The 23,149-nt window shown below is 32.4% G+C and overlaps 1 protein-coding gene and 1 long non-coding RNA gene across 2 annotated transcripts; one reads left to right on the top strand and one right to left on the bottom strand.

Annotated features, from left to right (window-relative positions):
• The first annotated feature begins 6,130 nt into the window (after positions 1-6,130).
• LOC109173973 lies at positions 6,131-7,218 on the top strand. The gene is made up of 3 exons (XR_002052991.1): positions 6,131-6,635; positions 6,784-6,851; positions 6,950-7,218. It is a non-coding gene; the product is annotated as an uncharacterized LOC109173973 (long non-coding RNA).
• Positions 7,219-9,995: 2,777 nt separating this feature from the next.
• On the bottom strand, positions 9,996-14,612 carry LOC109173972 (protein SUPPRESSOR OF K(+) TRANSPORT GROWTH DEFECT 1). The gene is made up of 8 exons (XM_019323292.1): positions 13,987-14,612; positions 13,116-13,221; positions 12,057-12,255; positions 11,452-11,520; positions 11,306-11,380; positions 11,075-11,173; positions 10,836-10,991; positions 9,996-10,278 (listed from the first exon to the last, which is right to left on the bottom strand). The coding sequence occupies exons 1-8, from the start codon at positions 14,456-14,458 to the stop codon at positions 10,153-10,155; spliced, it is 1,302 nt and encodes a 433-aa protein (XP_019178837.1). The 5' UTR covers positions 14,459-14,612; the 3' UTR covers positions 9,996-10,152.
• Between the last annotated feature and the right edge of the window lie 8,537 nt (positions 14,613-23,149).

Genomic DNA, 23,149 nt, shown 5'->3' with positions numbered 1-23,149 from the left:
TATTTGGGAAGTTATGGTGTATGTTTAAGATTCCAAATTTATGGACTTAGACGTTTGGTTTATTGTCTAAGTTATTGAAATACTTCTATGACTTGACTATCTTTTGGCTATTTTTGATGAGTGTGAGTGACAGACGTGTCAACTTCAAGCTCTTAGCTGTTAGAGATAGTACTTAAAGTTAACTTATAAAGAAGTCATGGAATATAGTTAGCATTATGCTAACATTAAGAGATCTCTACTTAAGGCATGCTTATAAAGTTTTAGAGATCATACAGTGTACTCTTTTGTACAATTTGGATGCGTTTTCTCCTTCAGTTGTGCACATAATGTATTTTGAGAAACATCCCTTAAGGTACCGAGAATAAACATAGGGTTTGTTCATTAAGGACCTAAGTTGGAGAATTAAAATGCATGTGACCATAATGGATACTACTCTGATTAAATAGAGGACATATCACTATGATTCGTGTGTTTTGTTCTTTGATGATGGTTGTGCTAGTACTTGCACCAAGTGGGAGAATGTAAGATTTTCCCTAATAATATATATTATATATTATATATTAGGGCCTTAATTAAGTGGTGCAAGTTGACAAGACTTATTAAGTGGTCTGGTTGGACATAATAACTAGTAGTTGTTAGTCAACCAAACTCTGTGCCTAATATAAACCTGGATTGATGGGATACAGGTTTATGGATCAGTTAGCACATTCAGTTACGGTACTCAGACCGCTCAGTAGATACCAATACACCATCTAGGGTTCTGGGTCAGGTCTGAGGCAAAATATGGCTAACGGTCTACCGTTGAGAGGCAACACAACAGGAACATCAACTATGGCTGGAGATCTACATGGCTACGCTTCCGCTATCATACGAGGTAGGTTTCTCGTATACTATAGTTCAGTATAGTTAGACTATTGTATATCTAACACCTAACAGTCTACATAGGAAAAAAAAAACAAAAAAAAAAAACAATATTTTTAAAACACATATTTTTAAAGCTAACAGTGTGCTTATTTAATGCCTTTGGTTGATGTTTCTTGGTTGTATTTCCCAATAACATTGTTTTTTTGGGGTGGTTTCGATGTTGAACAATCGTGTCCTGTGGCACTTTTAATATGAACTATGAAGGATTAGTTTACATTGTCTATAATTGGATTCTTTTAAATTTTTTTTTGCAGGACCAATCTAGGAGTCATATTCACATGAATCTGTCAGATTCATGAAGAATATTAGGAAGGGATCAACTTTGTAATAGATTTACAAAGTATGTGGTTTAACTTAGCTGTTTTTGGATTACTTTCTTTTCCTTTTTGCAGGTAAAAATCGACTCATCAGAATCACATATACCTGACACACTGGAGGATTATTCTTAGACACCTAGAGGCTGGCAGAATCACATATACAAATGCAAAGAAGAAGATTTTCATGTTACCTACCTCCGTTAATACCTTATGTAATAGTTTAGTGAAATTAAATGATTGTTTACAATGTATCCAATGTTCTAATCAATTGACGCTCTAACTGATAGTGCAAATAAATATTCAGCACATAAAGGTAGGACTCAAGCAATAAATATTTGAAAAGTGTTAAGTCAATTACCTATTAAACAATACAAGTTGAATCATTGTATCAGGAAGGGAGCATGTGTATAATTCCTCAGCTTGCATGAACTGTATGATCATCATCATCATCATTAAAAAGGAGTCCATTAAAAATAATGGAACTAATGAACAAAGCCAAGGAACAATAAACTCCGGACTCTGCAATGGTATAATCTGTTCATAAGCTCTGGAAAGTTTAGTTGAGTGTCATATTGGAATTGTTGCCACATTAAAATATGAGACAAAACTATGGGTTGCTACTAAAAGACTAGTTAGATCAAATGAGAAAAAATTTAGTCGGCTGTATTCAAATAAAATTAATGGTGATAACACACTGTATTCAAATAAAACAAAGGTAAGTTATAATCTTTTACTTCTACTTAGTTTTGTAAGCCTATATTTTACTTTATGTTTTTTTTTTTTTTGGGTTTTGATATTATCCTTAGTATATATATGTTCAGATTTAATACAACCCCATAGGTAACTACAACTCCATGGGTTCACATTTAGCCACAGGTAAAAAACAAACTTGAACTAACTCTGCTTTCATTTTGATAAAAATAAACAGACGAGATTCTTTACAAATGAAGAGGTGAAAAATACATTTTTTAAAATTTTCAGACATAATTAACTATGATAATAATAATTGTTTATATACATATTATTCATAATAATACATCTTTTATGAACTTGCTCTAAAAGTTGATTCACTGTTATGTTCTTGAGAAATATTGATCACTCATTAGGACTATGTAATAGTACAAGGTTTATTCTTACAAAGTTAGTTGATAATGTTTTGGAAAATGTACAATCTATAAGTATGGCTACTAATGTCGTATACACAGAAGTATTCAATAATGTGTAATAAAATTTAAATGTTTTACTTCCCTAACATTATTATTGCTTATCATCATCTTTTTTTATTATATTATATTGTATCATTCTATGTACTATATATATGACTGTGCATTGCACGGGTGCAAATACTAGTTTTATATAGAAATGAACTAATATCTAATGAATTGGAAAAAAAAAAATTCATTGGAATTTTATATTTTTCCCTTTTTATGTACATATATTCATATATTACAAAATTTTATATGAGAAATTTCAACTCAATTCTAATATATTAGTTAATTTCCACATAAAATTTTAGTCAATATATATTATTAATTTTGTAATACAAACGAGATTCTAATATATTACTTACCATTCATAAAACTTGTTATAACAGTCATTTACAGTACCAATTCATTAGATATTAGTTAATTTGTGCTCAAATCATATTTTTTTTCCGTCATAAATAATTAACCTATAATTAATAAAATTGCCATTTAAATTTTCATTTCCTTTTTCCTTCGTATAAATAATTCATATTGATTTCCATTCATTTTTCTTTTTTCCGTGTGAAATATTCATTTCCATTCATAATTTTTAAGGCAATTATTCATAGTAATGTAAAACAAGGCAAATCTAAAGCTTCCTACATCATAATCTCATTGCACGATGAATCCTTCTATTCTACCACCAGTATCCAATTGCACACGACACACTACCAATTAAAAAAAAATGACATGTACTGAAGATGAAGGCAATGACAATGCTACGCAAAAGAGAATTAAGAAGAATTAGAGAAATTTAAACAAAACAGTATTTATTTACACTATCATTTTTAGACTAAGTATTTAGACTAGTGTTATTACAAAGTTACAAACATTTATTTTAGTGACAATTATAATTAATCTTTCATATATTATCTTGCATTTATATACTTTAAATTACCGATTTAAATAAACAAATTCAACATTTATTTACCTATGCATGAACATCTCATATATAATATTGCATTGCTATACTTTGAAATATTTATTTAAAAATAATCATTGGGCATTATCCTATTCGCGCAAATCGCGTAAAAAAAACTAGTATTATTATAAATGTTGTTATATTCTAAGCAAAACAATTAAAATGTTTAATTATATAATTCTAATCATTTTTTGGAAAATGAACCAAACACACCAAGGCATATTTCTGGAATGCAACCAAACACTGGAAATGAAATATTTTCTGAAAACGACTCATTTTTAGAAAACATTTTCTAGTTTCCAAACACACTGTTAATTATTTTTATAATTATATGTTTTATTTTATTTTTATTATGCCATGTTGGCTTGTAAAATAATTTTATTTTTTGAGTTCAAACTCTTAGTTATGTATTTTTAAATCATGTACTAGTATATGTTACATTTGTTTTATTTATTTTATTTAATTTTAAAATTTATTGAAATACACGAAAATATGATAATGCTATTAAAGTAAAAAAGTTTTATAGCATAAAAATTATAAACATAACTCCTAAACCAAACATGACTATATTACATACCCCATTTTTAACCAAACACAGGAATAACATTTTCTAAAGTAATCTAACATTCTGTGAACCAAACGCCCCCTTAGGGATTTCACCACTTTGGTCATCGATTATTAGGATTTCACTATTTTGGTCCTTGACTCTCCAAAAAGGTAGACCTGGCATTTCGTGTATACGGGTCCGTTAACGGGTTGACACGATAACGATACGAACACGATAAGGCTAAACACGGACACGACACGTTATGGTTAACGGGTTCAAATTTTTAACACGAACACGATTTGTTAACGGGTTAAATGAGTTGACACGATAGACACATTTTGTTAACAGGTTTCAAGTCTTGTCAACACGATACGACACGAAACCCGTTTAAACCCGCTATTTCTATTAATATATTTGAAAAACTAAAATTTAAAGTTAATTATATAAAAAATAAAGGGAAAATGGCACTTTTTCCCCCTAAGTTATATACATATAGCACTTTTTCCCCCTGAATTATTCAAGTGGCTGTTTTTCCCCCTGAAATGTTAAATGGACATATTTACCCTTAAAATAAATATTTCATTTATTTTTCTCTAACAAATTATGACCACAAGTTGGTTCAAACCAAACAGACACTATAGAAATCAAATCGAAATATTCTAATTACAATTTAGAATCGAAACACGATATTTAGATTTTATTAAAATCGTGAACCGGGACGGCCGGTTCATGGTCCAAACTGAAAAAAATAAAATACATTTATTGTTGAATTTAGACTATTTTAAAATAAAAAATTAAAATTTTAAAAATAAAGACGGTTTAAAATCGCTAACCGGATCTAGAACCGCCGGTTCACGGTTCAGGATCCAGTTTTTTCGATTCATAATTTTAATGAATTGAAATTAAAATATTGGGTTCTGGATCTGAATCATAACCGGAAACTTTTAATTCGATTGCTATAGTGTTTGGTTCAATTCGAATCGAACCGTGGTCATCCCTATGTATACGCAATAATTTATTGAAAAGGAAAAATAAATAAAATGTTTACTTTAAGGGTAGAAATGTCAATAAAATATATTAGGGGGGAAAACCACCACTTTTAAAATAATTGAGGGGGCTAATGTGCTTACATAAATAATTCAGGGGGAAAAAGTGCTATAAGTATATAACTCAGGGGGAAAAAGTGCCATTTTCTCAAAAATAAATAAAACATACAATTCAATCCATCAAACAAACAAAAAAAATATTCAATTCATAACATTCATAAAATGATAAAATAACATCCAAAAATCATAATTAAAGAAATCCATACTTGTTTTTAGAATAAAATTGAACATAATAAAAATTAAAATTTCAAATTATTGAACATCAATAATTGGTGTAGGATCTTGGCCTAATGTAGTAAATTCATCATTAGTCATGTTCATAATATCTTTTGTAATCTCATTCATGAGTGCGGTGCCTACTTAAATGACATTGGTCCTTAGCGGGTTTTAAACAGGTTTGTGTAAACGGGTTCGTGTTAATGGGTTAACACGATAATATTAACGGGTTAAACGGGTTCTTAATAGGTTTAAAGGGTTGACCCGTAAGACACGAAACATAACGGGTCGACTCGTTAATGACCCAGGACACGTTAAGACTAAACACTAACTCGTTATTTTCATGTCCGGTTTCGTGTCGTGTTCATAATTGCCAGGTCTACAAAAAGGTCCCCAAATGCACACTAAACTTACATTTTAAGTTAACATTTGCATAGTTGGCGACTAAATTGAATAACTTTGGTATAGTTAGGGACTAAATTGAGTAACTTTGTTAGTCGAGAATTAAAGTGGGGAAATTCTAATAGTCGATGGACTATTTTAAGTAAAAATTGTATAGTTAGGAACTAAATTGAGCAACTTTGATAATAAGGACTAAATTGGTGAAATCCTAATAATCGAGAGACTAAATTAAGTATTATTTTCCATGTTAATTTTTAATAGATATTTAAGGTGTGAGATTAAAATTATCACTACACGAATAATTTTCCTACCAAAAAAAACTACAAAAATAATTTAAAAGGTCACTCTTAAAGCCAATTTTGGTAGAAGTTAATTAGAATTGAAGGTTTCATTATTTTCACAATTAAAAATACGCATAGCAATTCGCAACCCACTCTCAGAGACTGCTAAGGGCGAAGATCTATTGCTTCCTCGAAAGGTTGAGCTCTGAAACACTGAAAGAGCAGACCGATGTCGAAGTCAACCTCCCCAGAGACAGCCTCAACAGCATCACCGCCCGCCTCCACTGCCCTTAGCGATCTCTCTCTCCTCCGCCCAAAACATTTCAAAAAGATGACGGTTCAATTTGGGCGGTTCCAATTGTTCCGCCATCTTAATACTCCCACTCGGGTTACAGGCTCGCGCTACCAAGCCCAGCGACCAATTCTTCCAACTACAGCCTTATTAAGAGGAAATGTTTCTGCTGTATTTTCGATGTGGGAAATTGTTCGAGGACGGAGGACATGGCCGACATGCTTGGCTTTCATAGCAAAAAATGGAGCAGAGAACTGTGTGTGTGTATGGATTTTGTCAGCCATGAGATTTTCTTTGTATCATTGTGATGGAAATTGTATGATTTTTGTTGAGGGAAAGATGAAAGAGTGTCGCTCTCAGCATTATTTGGAAGCCTAGGACTAGGTACGTACTATATATGTAAATTTTAGCAGTTTTGATGATTTATTCAGTTTAGGGGAAATTAGGGTTGTGAGTTGAGATTATATATGCATACATATTGATTTTTTGTGATGCTAATTTGATCCTTTTTATGGATACTAAATGTGAAAAGTTAGCAGCCAAAGATTGTTGAGTTTGATTCTTTCTCGATCAGACAATACCATGACATATATTGTTAAGGTAAACAAGTATATTTGAGCAAAATATAATGTTCCATTCTGCTCCCTTTGCCCTTTCCAGATAATTAAATTCATCTAGTTTTTGAGTTCATTTTTCAGAAATTAGAAAAATATGCTTTGGACAGACCGGACCGGACCTCTTCAGCAAGTTAAGTTGAAATGGAGTTAGTTCAAGCGTTAGGTTTGCCTGCTCATCCCAGCCAGCACGTAAATATATTTCTACCCAAAAGATTGTGTATTGTTCAATTTTCATTCCCTTCTTACTTTTTCATAATACTTTGTTCATATCTCGCAAGATGAAACTAATCTAATCCTGTCAAATCTCGGTTTGTTCTCAAAAGGATATGATATATGTTCTTTTTGAAATTGAAACATACAGATGTAGCTCACAAATTATGAACATAACTTGCAATTTATGAAGATTGATTTTACAAGATGAAACAGAGTACCAGTAAATGTTCTAATATATAGTTCAATAATTCTGAATATATAACTCAAAAATTATGAACATGTAACTTGCAATTTATGTAGATTGATTTTACAAGCCGAATAGAGTACCAGTAAATGTTCTGAATATATAACTCAAAAATTATGAATACACAATTGCAACATTATGAACACCTGAACTGCCAAAAGTTTAAACATAGTAAACACCCAAATTGTGAATAATTTCCAATAAAAAAATCACATACATTGTAAATAATCAATGTAAATCACATATTCTAAATACAAACATCAATTCTAAATATTAGGACTATGTGGTCTAATGGTATCCAAGTTGGACTTTCATTTGAAAGATTATGAGTTTGAATCTCAGTGGAGGCGTTATTGGTAGGCTTTGTAGCCTTAACGGCGATGCAAAAGCGATTTTTTTTTTTTTTTTTTTTATAAATTTGAACGGTGTCGTTTTCTGCGAAAATAACGCCGTTTTGGAATCGTGTCTACCTTGCAAGGTGGACACGGTTCCGCAACATAATTTGCCAGAAATAATAAGCAGTGAACCAGAGTTTGAATCCCTGCCTGCCACACAATCCTTCTTCTTCTCTTACTAATCCCCTACTATCCAGAGCTCAACACTACCAAACTACATCATGCACGACAAAATGGTACTCATCTAGCTACTGCAATCAACAACTAAATCCACTGATTTGCAGCTGTAAAACTCTGTAAATACAGCTTGCTGGCAACCAAATTAAATCAAACAAAGCCACTCATCATAAACCACATCCATGTAGGATTTTATTTCCGTCGATACCTCATCCATCAAATCCACCCCTCAATTCTTAGTCTCACTATATATTAATTGTAATAATTATAAAACAAGTCCAACGACCATGTTTAATTGTAATTATACTATTATTAAGTTAATTATTAACTTAATTACCATAATATAATTATTAGTAAATTATACTAATATCTGTGCAATTAATTAATTAATTCCTTAATTACCATAATAATTATTTGGTAAATATATTAATATTGTGTAATTATACTATTAGTCTATTACTGATGCATCATGATGCACCTTACATTGTGAATCTTGATTCCAAATAACATTCAAAGAGTTAATACCCAAAATAGTCCCTCGACTATGTCGTAATTACCAATTTGGTCCTCGACTATCATTCTTACCCAATTAAGTCCTCAACTATACAATTTTTATCCAATTTAGTCCTTTGTCAATTTGACTGTTTGTTGACTGTCAAAAGTGGAAATAAAGTTGTAATTTTACAAGTTTTCTCCTTCCTCCTCATTTAGCAGCGCCAAACCATGTAGCAATAAGCTCGGGTTGGGTTCTAAACCTGTCAGTGTCGAAGTAGTGGTTATGCATCGGATAGCCCATGAATTTGATTTTCAACGATTTTTTGACGATCGAAATCTGATCGGAGTGTATTGCTGCATGGTTTGGCGCTGCTAAATGGAGAGGAATGAGAAATCTTGTAAAATTATAATTTTATCCCGAGTTTTGACAGTCAACAAACAGTCAAATTAATACAGAGGACTAAATTGGGTAAGAATTGTATAGTTGAGGACTAAATTGGGTAAGAATTGTATAGTTGAGGACTTAATTGAGTAAAAGTTACATAGTTGAGGACTTAATTGGTTAAGAATGGTAGTTGAGGACCAAATTGGTAATTATGGCATAGTCGAGGGACCATTTTGGGTATTAACTCACATTCAAATTATGCGTATACAATTAACATATTATGTGCGTATTGACAATTAAGATATTATGGTGTGCACCTACCGTTGAGATATTATGTGCATGCAATTAATATATTATATTTTCAATTTATTTACAGTAAGACACATAAAATATTAATTGTATACACAATTTTTAAACCAAGATCCACAATGCTAGGTGAACCATGACCCATGATATAACAATTATCAATACTTCTTCTCCAAAAAGGTTGAATTCCCAATCTCAAGGGTCACACACCTTAGCCCGACAGAATATTTGAGAAGATATAAATCACAATGACTCAATGACTCGACAGACATACCAAATGTTGACACACACAAGAATTTGCCCAATTTGAGCATAATCCCTACACCACTATCAATACGACAATACTTAAGGTTATATATGGATGCTATGCAATCAAATTTTAACCCGTTACCAAATAATAATCAGTAAATCAACTCATTTGTATCAATTTAGCAAGTTCACTTGGCTCGAACATTTCATAATTTAAAGATCTAATTGGAATCATTTAAGAACCAAAAATGACAAAAGCTCATAAATATATACGTTTAAGAATACAACTTAGGGTGTGTTTGGTTGGTGGGTTTTGCCCATAGGAATGGGTATGAAAGTAATTGTTGTTGTTTGCTTGATAGGTTTTTAGATCACTACTATGGGTTTCGAATACCCCATCAATTGAAAAACCCATACCCAAATACAATAAGGGTTTCATTCCCTTATTCATTTTCAAGCTACTATTAGTAACCATTCTCATTCCACCCTACTACCAAACATGTTAAATACTTTCACCAAAATCCATTACTATTACCAAGTATTTGATACCCATTCCGATTCCGATTCCTATGTGCGAACCAAACACATCCTTATTTATTCAATTCTTTTTTGGTTATTAATTTCCAGGTTTGTCATTTTTAGCTTAAGAAGAAAACACTAATCTGTATAAAGGTGAGAATAAACATATTTGCAAAAGAGTGGAACCAAACTGCAATTCATGAATATTTTTCATTCCATGAGTCTTACTTCTTTGAAGAAAATAGAAAGCCATACAACATACATGAGATCCAGCCTGCAAATAGTTATATATGCCAGCTCCTCAACCCTCCTCTCCAAACTCTTTTGTAAATCTCTCATGCACATCAAGATCCGCTTTGCTCACAGTTGGTCTTTGACGTGCAAGCACCTTGTCAAAATCTGTCTTCGTGATGGGTGGGGGAATGATCTGCAAGCATTGATCGATTATAACCATTTATAAATTTTTTCACAAAAACTTGTGTGAGAATATTTCACACAAGACCAACTATTAGCTTAAAGATCAATAATTCCCAATTAGAGTTTATCAGCTACCAGAGACCTCGAGTTCAGAGTACAAATTCTCCTCCTGGCCTCACCCCATTCAAAGTGACAACATTGATATTGAAAAAGGGTTCAAGGAAGACAAACTAGGAAACGTTATTTTTCATGCCATATCTCCAATTATATTCGAACTTTGTCCTGGTCACCAGGAATATATAGGTGCATCTAATGGAAGTAGATCACCCCTTTTCACCAATAAAGCTCTAATATTTTATATTTGTACTCTCAAAAAAAAAAATTATTGATCCAGTAAATATATCTAAGAAATTCGTATGAGTTTTTTTTTTTTTTTTTTATAAATAATTAAATATAAAAACTTCATGAGATGCTCAAATGCTCCAGCTAAGTCCATATCCAGAGAATACAAATGTCATCGACTTAACTTTTATTCTCAATTTGACGATCTATGTTAAAATAATATACCTTTGAGGCGAGTCCTTTTGCAGCAAGCTCCTGCATAGTTGTCTGGACTGCACCTGGATGCTTTGGTCCACATGGCATCCATGTATCATTAGGAGTCTTAAGGAAGAACATAGCATCTTGGGTTTTGCGTACAGGTTCAAAGAGGACATCCTTAACCTATTGAAGCAGAAAATAAATAAGAGATACAAATCAACAGACATTGTAGATGTAAGCCAACAGGATCATTAATCCACACTTACACAAACAGATATATCTGAACCAGAAAAACCTTCTGTTTTATAACCCAAATCCTCAAAGTCACTTTCGCTCAAATTGTGGGGGGTGTCTCCTAAATGAACCTAAACAAGTGGCATGGGCCATAACATAAGAAGAGTCAGTTTCGTTTCTGGATCGCCAAGAGTAAGGTTATCACTGACCTTCCAGAACAACTAAATTATGTCAACCAAAGAATGAAGGGCAACTGCATTTACCTTGAACATGTGTTGCCGTGCCTTCACATCTGGGAGTGGAATGTATATCCTTTTATCAAATCGTCGTCGGATTGCCTGTAAAAGAAAACAAGTGTTAAAAGTAAAATCAAAATGGTTATGAATGTATATTTTGAATTATTCTTCACCTGATCAAGAGCATATGGAGTATTTGTGGCTGCAAGTACAAGCACTTTATCATCATTATGACCAACCCCCTGTAAATGTAATGTGCATAAGATAAGCTCCAGTATCAAACTAATGAAGATTTAAACAAGCACAAGCATGTCTCTAGTGTCATCAACCAAATACTAACAGATCCAGTTTGGCATGAGAATCAAAGCTACCTCTCTCTTTTAATTAGCATCTTATATTCAAATAAACAAGTGAATCTAGTCAGGAAAATGAAAAAATGTGATGTCTATACCATCAAGATTTTCTGCTGTAGTAATAACGACATTTCGTGCTTTGGAACATCATCAACATGAACATGGTAACATGTGCACGAGACTCTAAAACCTTATTATTATTATTATTATTATTACATTATTATTATTATTATTATTATTATTATTATTATTATTATTATTATTATTATTATTATGCCTATTAGTCTAAAATTGTACTAAGAGAAGGACAAATATAAAATAGCTTTAAATAATGCATATTACAGGCACAGCATTTTCTTTTCCCATTTTCATTGTTTTTCCTATTTTGGGGGATAAAGAGGGTAGGGTGTTTTGACAGCAGTCACCTGCATCTGCACAAGTAGTTCTGTTTTAATACGTCTGGAAGCTTCACTCTCATTTCCTTCCCCACGCTGTCCACACAAGGAATCTATTTCATCTATGAATATAATGGAAGGAGCACTTTCGCGAGCCATTTGGAGAAGGTTAGAGACAAGCTTTTCACTTTCTCCCATCCACTTTGAAACAAGGTCTGATGATGATACACTGCACCAAAACAAAAGTTGGCACTTGCCAACTTTATAGCCTAAGTTTCTCATGCATGTAAAATCTTTAGACAATACAGGTATATATTTGAAGGAGCAAAATCATGCATGAATGAAACATGCCTCAGCGTGAGCATATTCCTTGTAGGCACCTTGTAAATGAACAGTGGTCTCTATTTACTTACATAAAGTATCAGAAGGATTATCTGTGCACAACTTGCAAGGGCTAAATACGGCAAGTCCTTCAGGCTAGCAAGAACTGTATTATTTTAAATTTTAATAGGTAAAGAAGTTTAACAAAGCACCAATGGGATGCAACTCAGATACAGGAAAAGGAAGCCCAATCAACACACAAAACTTCTCACAACTTATCCCATTTTACAAAAATATGGGAAGAATTGCAAAAACAACAAAGGAAGCGCAAAATCCAGTAAACCCAATGTACCACCCAACCTAGTAGAATTCTAGCAGAAGCAAAAATAAATGACTTGAGAAGAGAAGGTGAGCATATGTTATTGAAAAGCTAATAACAATTACAAAGTGATAAACTCTCCTAACAGCAAATTCCTAGTTCAAACATTAGCCCCACCAAGCACGGACATTTAGATCCCTGCTATACAAATATACTGAACATGAGAAACTCCAAAGTAAGCAAGCAAGAAGCACAGACCAGCATAGGAAGAAGAAAAAGATATGTGATTATGTTCAGTATTTTAATATTTGCAATGGGGATAAATGCTCAAGCCAGTTAGAGGAGATGTGACCAATGTACTGCTCAAATTTTAAAATAGAAAAGTTCTTTGGACAGCTGCACTAGATACCACTATTAGGTTGCACGTAGGAGAGCAAAATATGATATACCTGAAAAAAGTGGACTCTGCTTCAGTAGCAACAGCCTTGGCTAAATAGGACTTCCCTGTTCCAGGAGGACCATATAAAAGAAAAGCTCTCCATGGCCGTCTTTTGCCTATAAGGACAAAAAGGAGGAAACCAAAATTCAGTCTCCCACTCTCCCATATAAACTAATATATCAATTTCACATATATCCATAATGTATTTTTATGTAGAAAACTTAGATCAAGTATTTTTGGGCATTTTTTGGGGAGTTCTTCAGTCAATTTATAACATGTGGAGCAACAAAAACAGATTTATGAAAGTATTGAAAATCTAGAAGGTCATCATCCAATGGGAACAATTAGTTGTGTTCTAAGTTCTAGTTTGATAACTCTTCTTAATTGATGTTAAAGCAGATTTGGTCTGCAACCAAGTGGTGGTATGCACCAGCAAATCCCAAACACCTAAAGATTAAAACCGATATGGGATAGTAGATATTGTTACTCCAGACACCCAGAGCCACAGAATGAAATTATTCCTAAGAACTAGGCCTTCAGCTCGGGTATGAAAGCATCTACACCAGCAAAAGCAGGAAGCTCATACAGTAATAATTAATAAATCTTCTAACCAGCTGAGCTGAGCTCAAACTCAAACTTGCTCAAAGTAAAACCATTACATATTCACATAGTTCAGTTTATTGGCATCTTGAAGTAGTTGATCATCAATAGCCAATGCCAACCAATTCCATGGCAGAGCTAATTCATATTCTAAATAACATAACTAGTAAAAGGAAATATCAATATAGCAACCAACTTCACAAACAAAACATGGCATACAGACAGACACATAACCAAATGAAGTAAGAAAATATTAAACATGCAACCCTAAAAGACCTCACCGGTGAAAAACTGTGGAAACTTGACAGGCAAAATCACGGCCTCCTGCAAGGCCTGCTTGGCGCTCTCGAGCCCAGCAACATCACTCCACTTCACATTAGGCTTCTCCCTAACGATCGCGGAATTCAATCCAGCCCGAAGCTTAGCCTGATCGGGATCCTCCCCGTCCTCCCCCCCATCCTTGGGCTTGGACTTGGGCTTGGCAGCCACGGCCGCATCCCCTCCGTTGGAACCGGGCCCCGTTCCGCCCTCGTCAAGCACCGCTCGGATTTCCTCGGCGCGGCGCAAGTACTCGGTGAACTTCTGGGTGATCGCCTCCTTGATCTTAGGGTTCTTCTCGTACTTGAGGTGAGTCTTGAAGTATTCCAATGCATTCATGTAGAGCGGAAATGCCTTGGCGTAGTTCCCCGCATTGTCTTCCTGAACTGCTTGCCTTACGTACTCAATCGCTTGTTCCTTGAAGTTACTATACATCCTTGATTCCACGCATACGCATGTATGAATGCGAGTGAAGAGAAAATGTAAACCCTAGAAATTGGGATCGGAGCTGCGTGAGATTTTAATTTAATTTCAAATCTGTAATGTAATTACATGAAAATTCTGGGCAAAGTTTTTATGATACTTAGATTTTGAACTTTATTGCTGAAATAGACGCTGGTGGTACGACCGGGTTACGCGTATTTTACGAAACAAATAAAAACTGTGGGTGACAGTAATACTGGGTATAGTGTACTCGCTTTAATTGTTGTTTTTTTTTTTTTTTTCTCTCTTTTGATTATTAAATGCACACTAATAATTTAAAATAATGTTCCAATAACGTATAAATATTATTTTGAAACTTTGAATAGGAGATTTCGACATATTTTGAGATTCAATAATTTATTTAGTTCATATATAATATTTAGAGGAAATTTTTGGGTTGGTGAAAATTTTGAATACATTTTTTTTTAACGATTTCAAATGAGAATATATAGGTTGTCGATAAACCTTCTGTATTTATAGATGCACTATAGTGTTAAAGCGATGTGGATGGAATATCTGTGAATCATTTATTAACAACAATAGGATAGTACAGAATATAATAATATTACAATAGAAAAGTGTTCTGGCAAATTATGTTATTATAGGATAAAGATCAAATAGACCATCGAACTGCACACAATAATGTAATTAGGTTATTGAACCTAAAAAAGTTACAATTAAATCTCTAAACTAACCATTTTCTTACAATTTGTCTAATTTATAAGTTTTCTAGATTGTTAGCAAGTCACCTTTTATTTAAAATATTTTTTAAAATATTTATTATTTAAAATAATTATTTAAAATAAAATAAAATAAAATAAAAAAAAAAAAAAAAAAAAAAAAAACAGATCGTCTCCGGCCATGGATTCATCTCCATGGCCGGAGACGAAGAGCTCTTTGTCTCCGTGGTCGGAGACGAAGAAGTTATCTTCGCCTCCGGCCAGAGACGAAGATAACTTCTTCGTCTCCGGCCATGGAGACGAATCCATGGCCGGAGACGATCGGTATCTTTCTTCCTTTCTTTTTTTTTTTTTAATTTAAAATAATTATTTAAATAATAAATATTTTAAATTAAGGGGTCGTTTGGTTCACGGAATGTCAGATTACTTTAAGGAATGTTAGATTGCTGAGAATGTTAGATTACTGAGAATCTTAGATTCCTGTGTTTGGTTAAAATTGGGGTATGTTATATAATCATGTTTGGTTTAGGGTTATCTTTTATACACACACTATAATATCTCTAACATAACCAAGGTTATCTTACATAACCTAAGAAATTGAAGGGAATCACATTCCCTTCAAAATCCTATGTGGAGGGAATGTGACATTCCTTGGGAATGTTAGATTCCCTCAGATAATATGAACTAAACATAGGAATCTGAGCTTCGGAATGTCACATTCCCTTGATTATGTTATATAACCTGAACCAAACGCCCTCTAAGGGTGACCTACTAGCAACTTAGAAAACTTACAAAATAGACAAATTGCAAGAAAATTGTTAGTTATGGATCTAATTGTAGCTTTATTGGGTTCGGTGGCCTAATTGCATTATTGTGTGCAGTTCGATAGCCTATTTGACCCTTATTCCTTATGTTGTACAACCGTGTGCACCATGGATGGTGCCACACGGAATTGGATTCATAATTTCTATACTATAAATTCATAATTATTGAACTCTATATTCACAATTACAAAACTCTATGTTCATAATTTTCATTGTTCATTTGTTCATATTCCCAATTGTTGAACTCTGTATTCACAAATCACTGAACTATATGTTTCATAATTTGATAACTATACAGTATAGAAATTATGAATCTATAGTATAGAAATTATGAATCTATAGTATAGAAATTATGAATCTACTGTTTAAAAATTATGAATCTACAGTATAAAAATTATGGAGCCAATTCCGTGTACACCTTGCATGGTGCACACGATTGCACAACATAACGCTTCAAGTGTTCTAATACAAGACTACTAATACAATTCTAATAAAAGCGACAATAAAGGTAGAAACTTAGAATGAGTCTTTGTCGGCCCAACAAGAAGAGAGGCAATCGTTATATCATGGACCAGGGTTCACACTTCATAATGGACCTTGGTTCACACTTCATAATGGACCTTGGTTCATGTATTTGTGTTTTGTGTTATGACTTTTTATGTCTTTGCGTTATAAAATTTTGTACCTTATGAGTATGAATTATGTGATTGAAACAAATTAGTAATTGTGTCTTATGTTATGAATATATGTGTCTTGTGTTGCGAAATTTTGTGTTTACGAACACAAATTATGTACCTAAATCAGATTTGAAAAATAAGTAAATATATAACATGTGTATGTGTATTGTGTTATGATTTTTTTGTGTCTTGTGTTATGAAATTATGTACCTTATGAGTATGAATTATGTACCTATTTTTCCAATCTAGTTGAGTCTATAATGTTATGCTATGTGTCTTGTGTTGTAATTTTTTGTGTTTTATGTTATGAAATTTTGTACCTTACGAGTATAAATTATGTACCTTGTTGTTTAAATCCATGATCCATAATGTTATATGGACTCTCATCCATGATATAAATTGCCCAAGAGAAGGAGTGAGAAAAAAAAAATCAACTTGTTTACCTGCCCAATAGGGCGCGTGAAGGGCACTTCGTGTGCAAAACATGGGTCATGGCTATTTTTTTGGGTAAATTATCAAAATGGTTCCTCGACTATGTCATAATCTATCTATCAATATAATAAAGCAGTAACTTTCTTCTAAACACACTTTCCCGCCCATACGAAACTACGTCATTTTGAGAAGTCAGAATAAAGCTTCGAATTTATTGTCTTCAATCAACGGTTGGCTTTCCAATGTGCATTATACGGCTAATATGTTATGATACCAACGTAATTAAATAGACTTCTAATTATGTAAGACTTCTAATGATAACCTAAATGTAATCTATTTCCAAGACTTCATATATCTATTTACATATATACACCTAAAGACATTCAGATATACACATACATATTGAACAACGTATTAAAAAAAATGCTTCGAAACAATCAGCATGATGATTCTGATTTCTTTCTTGGAAACTCCATCACTATTCCGGCTGCAAGTAATGCTATCTTCAAATGTCGAATCACTTCTTGAGCCTATATAAACCTCTGCGTCAATCTTTTTTTACCCACCATTGTTCCATCTCTTCAGTTACATCTCTTCATTAGCAGTCAACCATATTCAAAATCCCTGCAAATTTAACCATGCCAAGTCAGTATATTTTGGTTAAAGATATTGTCCCTCTTGATAGAGAGAGGGCCATACGAGTTAGGTGTGTTAGAGTTTATGAAATACCGGAAAGGAGAGGCTCGAAAGAGATGAAGAGTAGAGAGGTTCTGGTATGCGATCAAGAGGTAAGCACAATTTTTTCACTGTTAAATTTTCCTGTCTTTCATTCCACAGTATAAAACCTGTTCACTAATCTATCATGCAGGGAACTTTTATTCATGTAAACATGCAAAACTCGGATGTAGACAAGTACAAGAATGTCTTCAAGGAAGGGAAGCTCTATTCTATAAAAAAAAAAATTTGGTGTTCAGCTAGTACTATATGTATAGGACTTGTGATCATCAGTATATGATAAGGTTGAACTACGATACTCAGGTCAAGGCAATCAAATCCAGAGGCTTTCCTACCAACATGTTTCAGCTTAAACCCTATCAATGTCTGAAAGATCCAACTTTAGTGAATGACAAAGTCATGTTTGGTAAGTCATTTCTGTATGCAATGCTAAATTTTCAGATTTAATTTTTCCACCCATATAAATTTGTTTTGTTGGATTACAAATGTAATAGGCAGAGTCATTGAGATACATGCTCCAGTTGACAAAATAATAGGGGGGGGGGGGGGGGGAACCAGCTAAACTGATAGATTTCAAGATAGCAGACAATGAGTAAGTTTCACACAATCTATGTATTAAGTTCATTAAAATATTTTTCCATTTTACTAACACATTTCAATACAGGGGAAATCATTTGAAATGCACGGTTTGGGATACCCATGTAGCTCCCATGCTACCATTCTACAATTCAGATCTCAAAGAACCATTAGTTGTGGTGATTCAGCTTTGTAGGGCAAAAATTGTAAATGGTAAGATGTTTAGTTATCCCTAAGATATATTTCTGTTTAAAATTGTAAATGGTAAGATGTTTAGTTATCCCTAAGATATATTTCTGTTTATTTTTCTGTTTCCCCCTAAATCATTATTTTATACATCATTGTTTAATTTTTTTTTTTTTTATGTTGTCCTATTAGGTGAAGTGAGGATCACAAGTTCCTATGATGCTACCAAGCTGTACTTGAATTCCTCTTATCAGGAAGTTGAAGATTTCAGGGCCAAGTAAGTTTCTAATTTTTCTTTTTAAATCAAACTTTGTTCAATCTTATTTACAGTACTGTATTCATTGTTTTTTTTTTTTTTTTTTTTTTTTTGGATTGTGTAGGATAACCACTATTCATAGTCCTTTAAAAAGTATTAGCAATGCCACAGTTATGTCCCAGTCCACTGGGATTTCTGAATTCAGGAGTGGTACTATCACTGTCACTTCAGTTGGTGATTTATTGAAAAACAAACAGGTGAGAATTGTATTCAGTTTACAATATGTCTGCTAGGACTAGATTTAATCACTCAATTAGCAGTGTTACTAATTAATTATTTGGTTCAATGCAGGATTGGGATTTTTATGTCCCTACAGAGATTGTAGGAATTGAAGGTTCATTTGGATGGATGTACATATCTTGCATGACATCGGGTTGCAACAGAAAACTGAAACCAGATGGAGATGATCTACTGTGTACTAATTGTGATAAAAAGTACAAGGAAGGAATGGCAAGATATCGGGTAAAAATAAGAGTTATGGATAAAGGATTATCAGATGCTCCCTTCCTTTTATGGGATAGGGAGTGTTCAGACTTGGTAGGAATCCCTGCAAACCTCCTCTACAAGAAATATAACAAGGTAAGCTAACTATCCTAAACACATCACTGTCTTATTAGATACAAAATCTATTTCTTTGTTAACTTTTCCTAAATTGTTTTTGTCTTGGTTATAGGTTTCAAACATTCCAAAAGAGTTGGAATCACTAATTGGAATGTCAATGATATTTAAGATATCATTGAAAACCAGTCAAATGATGGGAGCCAATCCAGCCTATATTGTGATGAGACTGTTGAGGGATGAAATATTAGTCTCTACCTACTGTTCAAAGCTGAAAGACAACCAAGAGAAGGATCTGATATCTAAAATGATTGATGAGGATGAAGAGGATGATGATGAATCTGATCAGGTAATACTATTTATGTTAGCATTTCAGTTTTTATTTCTTTTTTTTTTTCTACTTTTCCCTAAGTTTGAAAACTAAATCACTAATTTCATTTTATAGGAAGCATCCAATGGTGATAATGAGGTCAACAGTCCCACAAGTGTTCAGCAAACTCAGAGTCCAGTGGCTAATTTGGAAGAATGTAATTTGGTTAAGAGATCACTAATTGATCAGTTCTCTTCTTCTGGCAAGGTTAAGAAGACAAAAATTTGAGTGTTAAACCACAAGATTTTAGATGTCTGGTCTGTTGGTAAACTATGAGCAAAGTACAGACAATTGTCCACCTTTCTGTGTTGGTTGGAATTTTTGAAGTTTGTTTTTAGGAAGCACCAAGACTTCATAGCACTTTAATAGTGCTAAAGTACTGTATTTGAGTATTTTGGTTTATGTACTTATCAGTTGTCTAATCATCCATGAATGTTTAAACTATTTGGTATTTTACTGTGTATCTATCTGTATGCAGGTTGAATTTGAGAACTCCTAAGGATCAGAAGCTTATACTGAGTTATTGATGTTTTGCTAACAATTTTTTTAAATGGTTGTTTCTATGTCGTAAGCCTAACAGGATTTATCAAGAACCAGCAATAAAGGATATTAGTTTTCAAGCCATCAGAGAAAACCACAAGCAACCAAAGAGTAGCAACAAAAGAAAGTACAACATCAAATTGGATTAAAATGTAGTATAAGTTTTTTTTTTTTTTTTTTTTTTTTTTTTTTTTTTTTTTTGGTATTCTTACCAAGTCTTTGGTAGTTGTAATTTTTCTTATTGTTGAATACTTGCAATTTGTATTATAAAACCTCATCTTATTTTGTGTGCCAAAACATTAAAGCTGTTGTTAGATTGTGTAATTTTTTTTTTCTTTACATTCCAAAGATAATCATTTATACTTAAATAATAAACTGCTTAGTAAGTTAAGTGATCTAATGTTAAAGTACCTAAAACAACTTATTAAATACCAAATCATTTAGGAAAGGAACAATCTGCCATCAAACATCCAAGCACACCAATTCTTATCTAAAATATAAACTACAATTTACTAAATATTATTAAGTTTCAAATCAAATTATCTAAAATAATTTTTTTTTTAAAAAAATTAAGCTAAAGGAATAAAAACCATTTCTGAAACTTTAGCTAATTTGAGAATCACATTTTAAATAATGTACAAATAGAACGAAATTTTAAGTCATTTCAAATCTTTTTTTTACTCAATTACCTAAAGCAATACAGTCATAGATAATTTAATGATCTAAGAGTAACACTTTATCCACCATTTAGGCATCAGTTTTTTAAGATCATCATTTGCCTATGAAATGAACTTCTTGATAACCAATTTTTTAAAATACTTTAGTAACAAAGCAATGGACTCATATAAATGGATTGAAAGTCATTTTAAAATGAATTTTGAACTTAATTCCCTAAAGCAAAACAATTATTAATCTAAGAATCAGAATCTGCTAATCATTTTGGAATCACATTTTTAAGATCATCATTTGCCTATAGAAATAATTGCTTAGTAATAACACAGATAGAATTTCAAAGTAATGAACTCATATAAAGGAAATGACAGAAAATTTAAAATGAAATTTGGACTTCATTCCCTAAAGCAAAACAATCCACATATAATTGTTGGTATAAGACTAAAAAATTGTCAATTGTTTTGGAATCAGATTTTGAAGATCATCATTTGGCTATAAAATTAACTGCTTAGTCATACCGCTGATAAAATGTCAAAGTAATCAACTAATATAATGACTTTAAAGTCAAATTAAAATGAAATTTGGAATTAATTCCTAAAGAAAAACAATAGACATACAATTATTGATCTCAGATTCAAAAATTTTACAACGTTTGGGCATGAAATTTTTTAGATCATCAAGTGTAGATATAATTAACTGCTTAGTAATACCCCAGATACAATGTCAAAGTAATCAACTAATATAAAGGAATTGAAATGAAGTTTAAAATGAAATTTGAAATTAATTCCCTAAAGCAAAACAATTCACCCTTGAATTCTTGATCTAAGAAACATAAATTTAACATCATTTTTGCATCAGATTTTTAATATCATCATTTGCCTACAAATTTAACTTCTTACTAATACCACAGATACAATGTACAAGTAATGAACTCATATAAAGGAATTCAAAGTCATTAAAATATCAATTTTGGACTAATTTCCCTAAAGCAAAACAATCCACATAAAATTATTGATCTACGAATCAGAAATTTTACATCATTTTGCCATCACATTTATAACATCATCATTTGGCAATAAAATTAACTGCTTAGTAATAACACATATACAAGGTCAAAGAACTGAACTATGTGATTAAATGCAAATCCATGGAGGAAGCATATTTTTGGCATCAGATTGAAACATGGTCTAATAAAAAGAAATTTAGTTAAAATAATGGGATCTAATGTAATGCTGTAGTAATAAGAAATTATCCATCATTTTGGCATCAGATTTAAAATATCATCATTTGCCTATCAAATTAATTGCTCAGAAAAACCACAAATTTAATGTTAAAGTACTAAATACATTTAAGCAAAAATGACTTGATAAAGTCCATAGTATGATAAACTACAAAGCTAATATGTCAGCAATCTCAAAATATCAATTACATCAAAACAGATGATTTTATGCTCTTCCCAAGAAAAACTCAAGAGTCATTTAAATTATTACTGCTAATTCATTTTGCACACAAAACACCCTTTTTTAGACAAACAAGACAAGTTATTAACCAGACCTGATATAAAACCTAAATCTAAACACACTCAGACAATTCCCCTATTGACAGTTACAGTTTTACAACAAACAAAAATTGCACTCAGTAATCATGCAGAAAATACTCAGTTCTACAATTATAGGTAGCAAAAGGAAGCAGCCAATTAACACTCCAGGTAACATACGCACATTAAGATCTTATTATTTAAGCATTACCTTTGCCAAATGTTGTTGTATGTACACTGTTTCTACAAGTTTTACCTCTTTACGCCATTGTTACACTGTAAACTTAGTGGTGTTGTCGACAATTTACCTGAAATTAAGACAACGATGAAAATTTATGTAAAACCATAACTGCTTTGGTATGTATACATCTATAACGATCTAAAGTATAAGAAATCTATACACTAAGTACAATTCAAATTGTTGATGTACACAGATACATATATATATAAAGATAAAAGAGTTCGAAATTTTACCTTGATATTAGGTTTCTCGACACCGTGTTGAATCCACAGATATTAGAAACACTCATCTATAACCTC

This window comes from Ipomoea nil, unplaced genomic scaffold (assembly GCF_001879475.1).
Source record: "Ipomoea nil cultivar Tokyo-kokei standard unplaced genomic scaffold, Asagao_1.1 scaffold0510, whole genome shotgun sequence".
Lineage (NCBI taxonomy): Eukaryota > Viridiplantae > Streptophyta > Magnoliopsida > Solanales > Convolvulaceae > Ipomoea > Ipomoea nil.
This window is presented reverse-complemented; position numbering and strand designations above follow the sequence as displayed.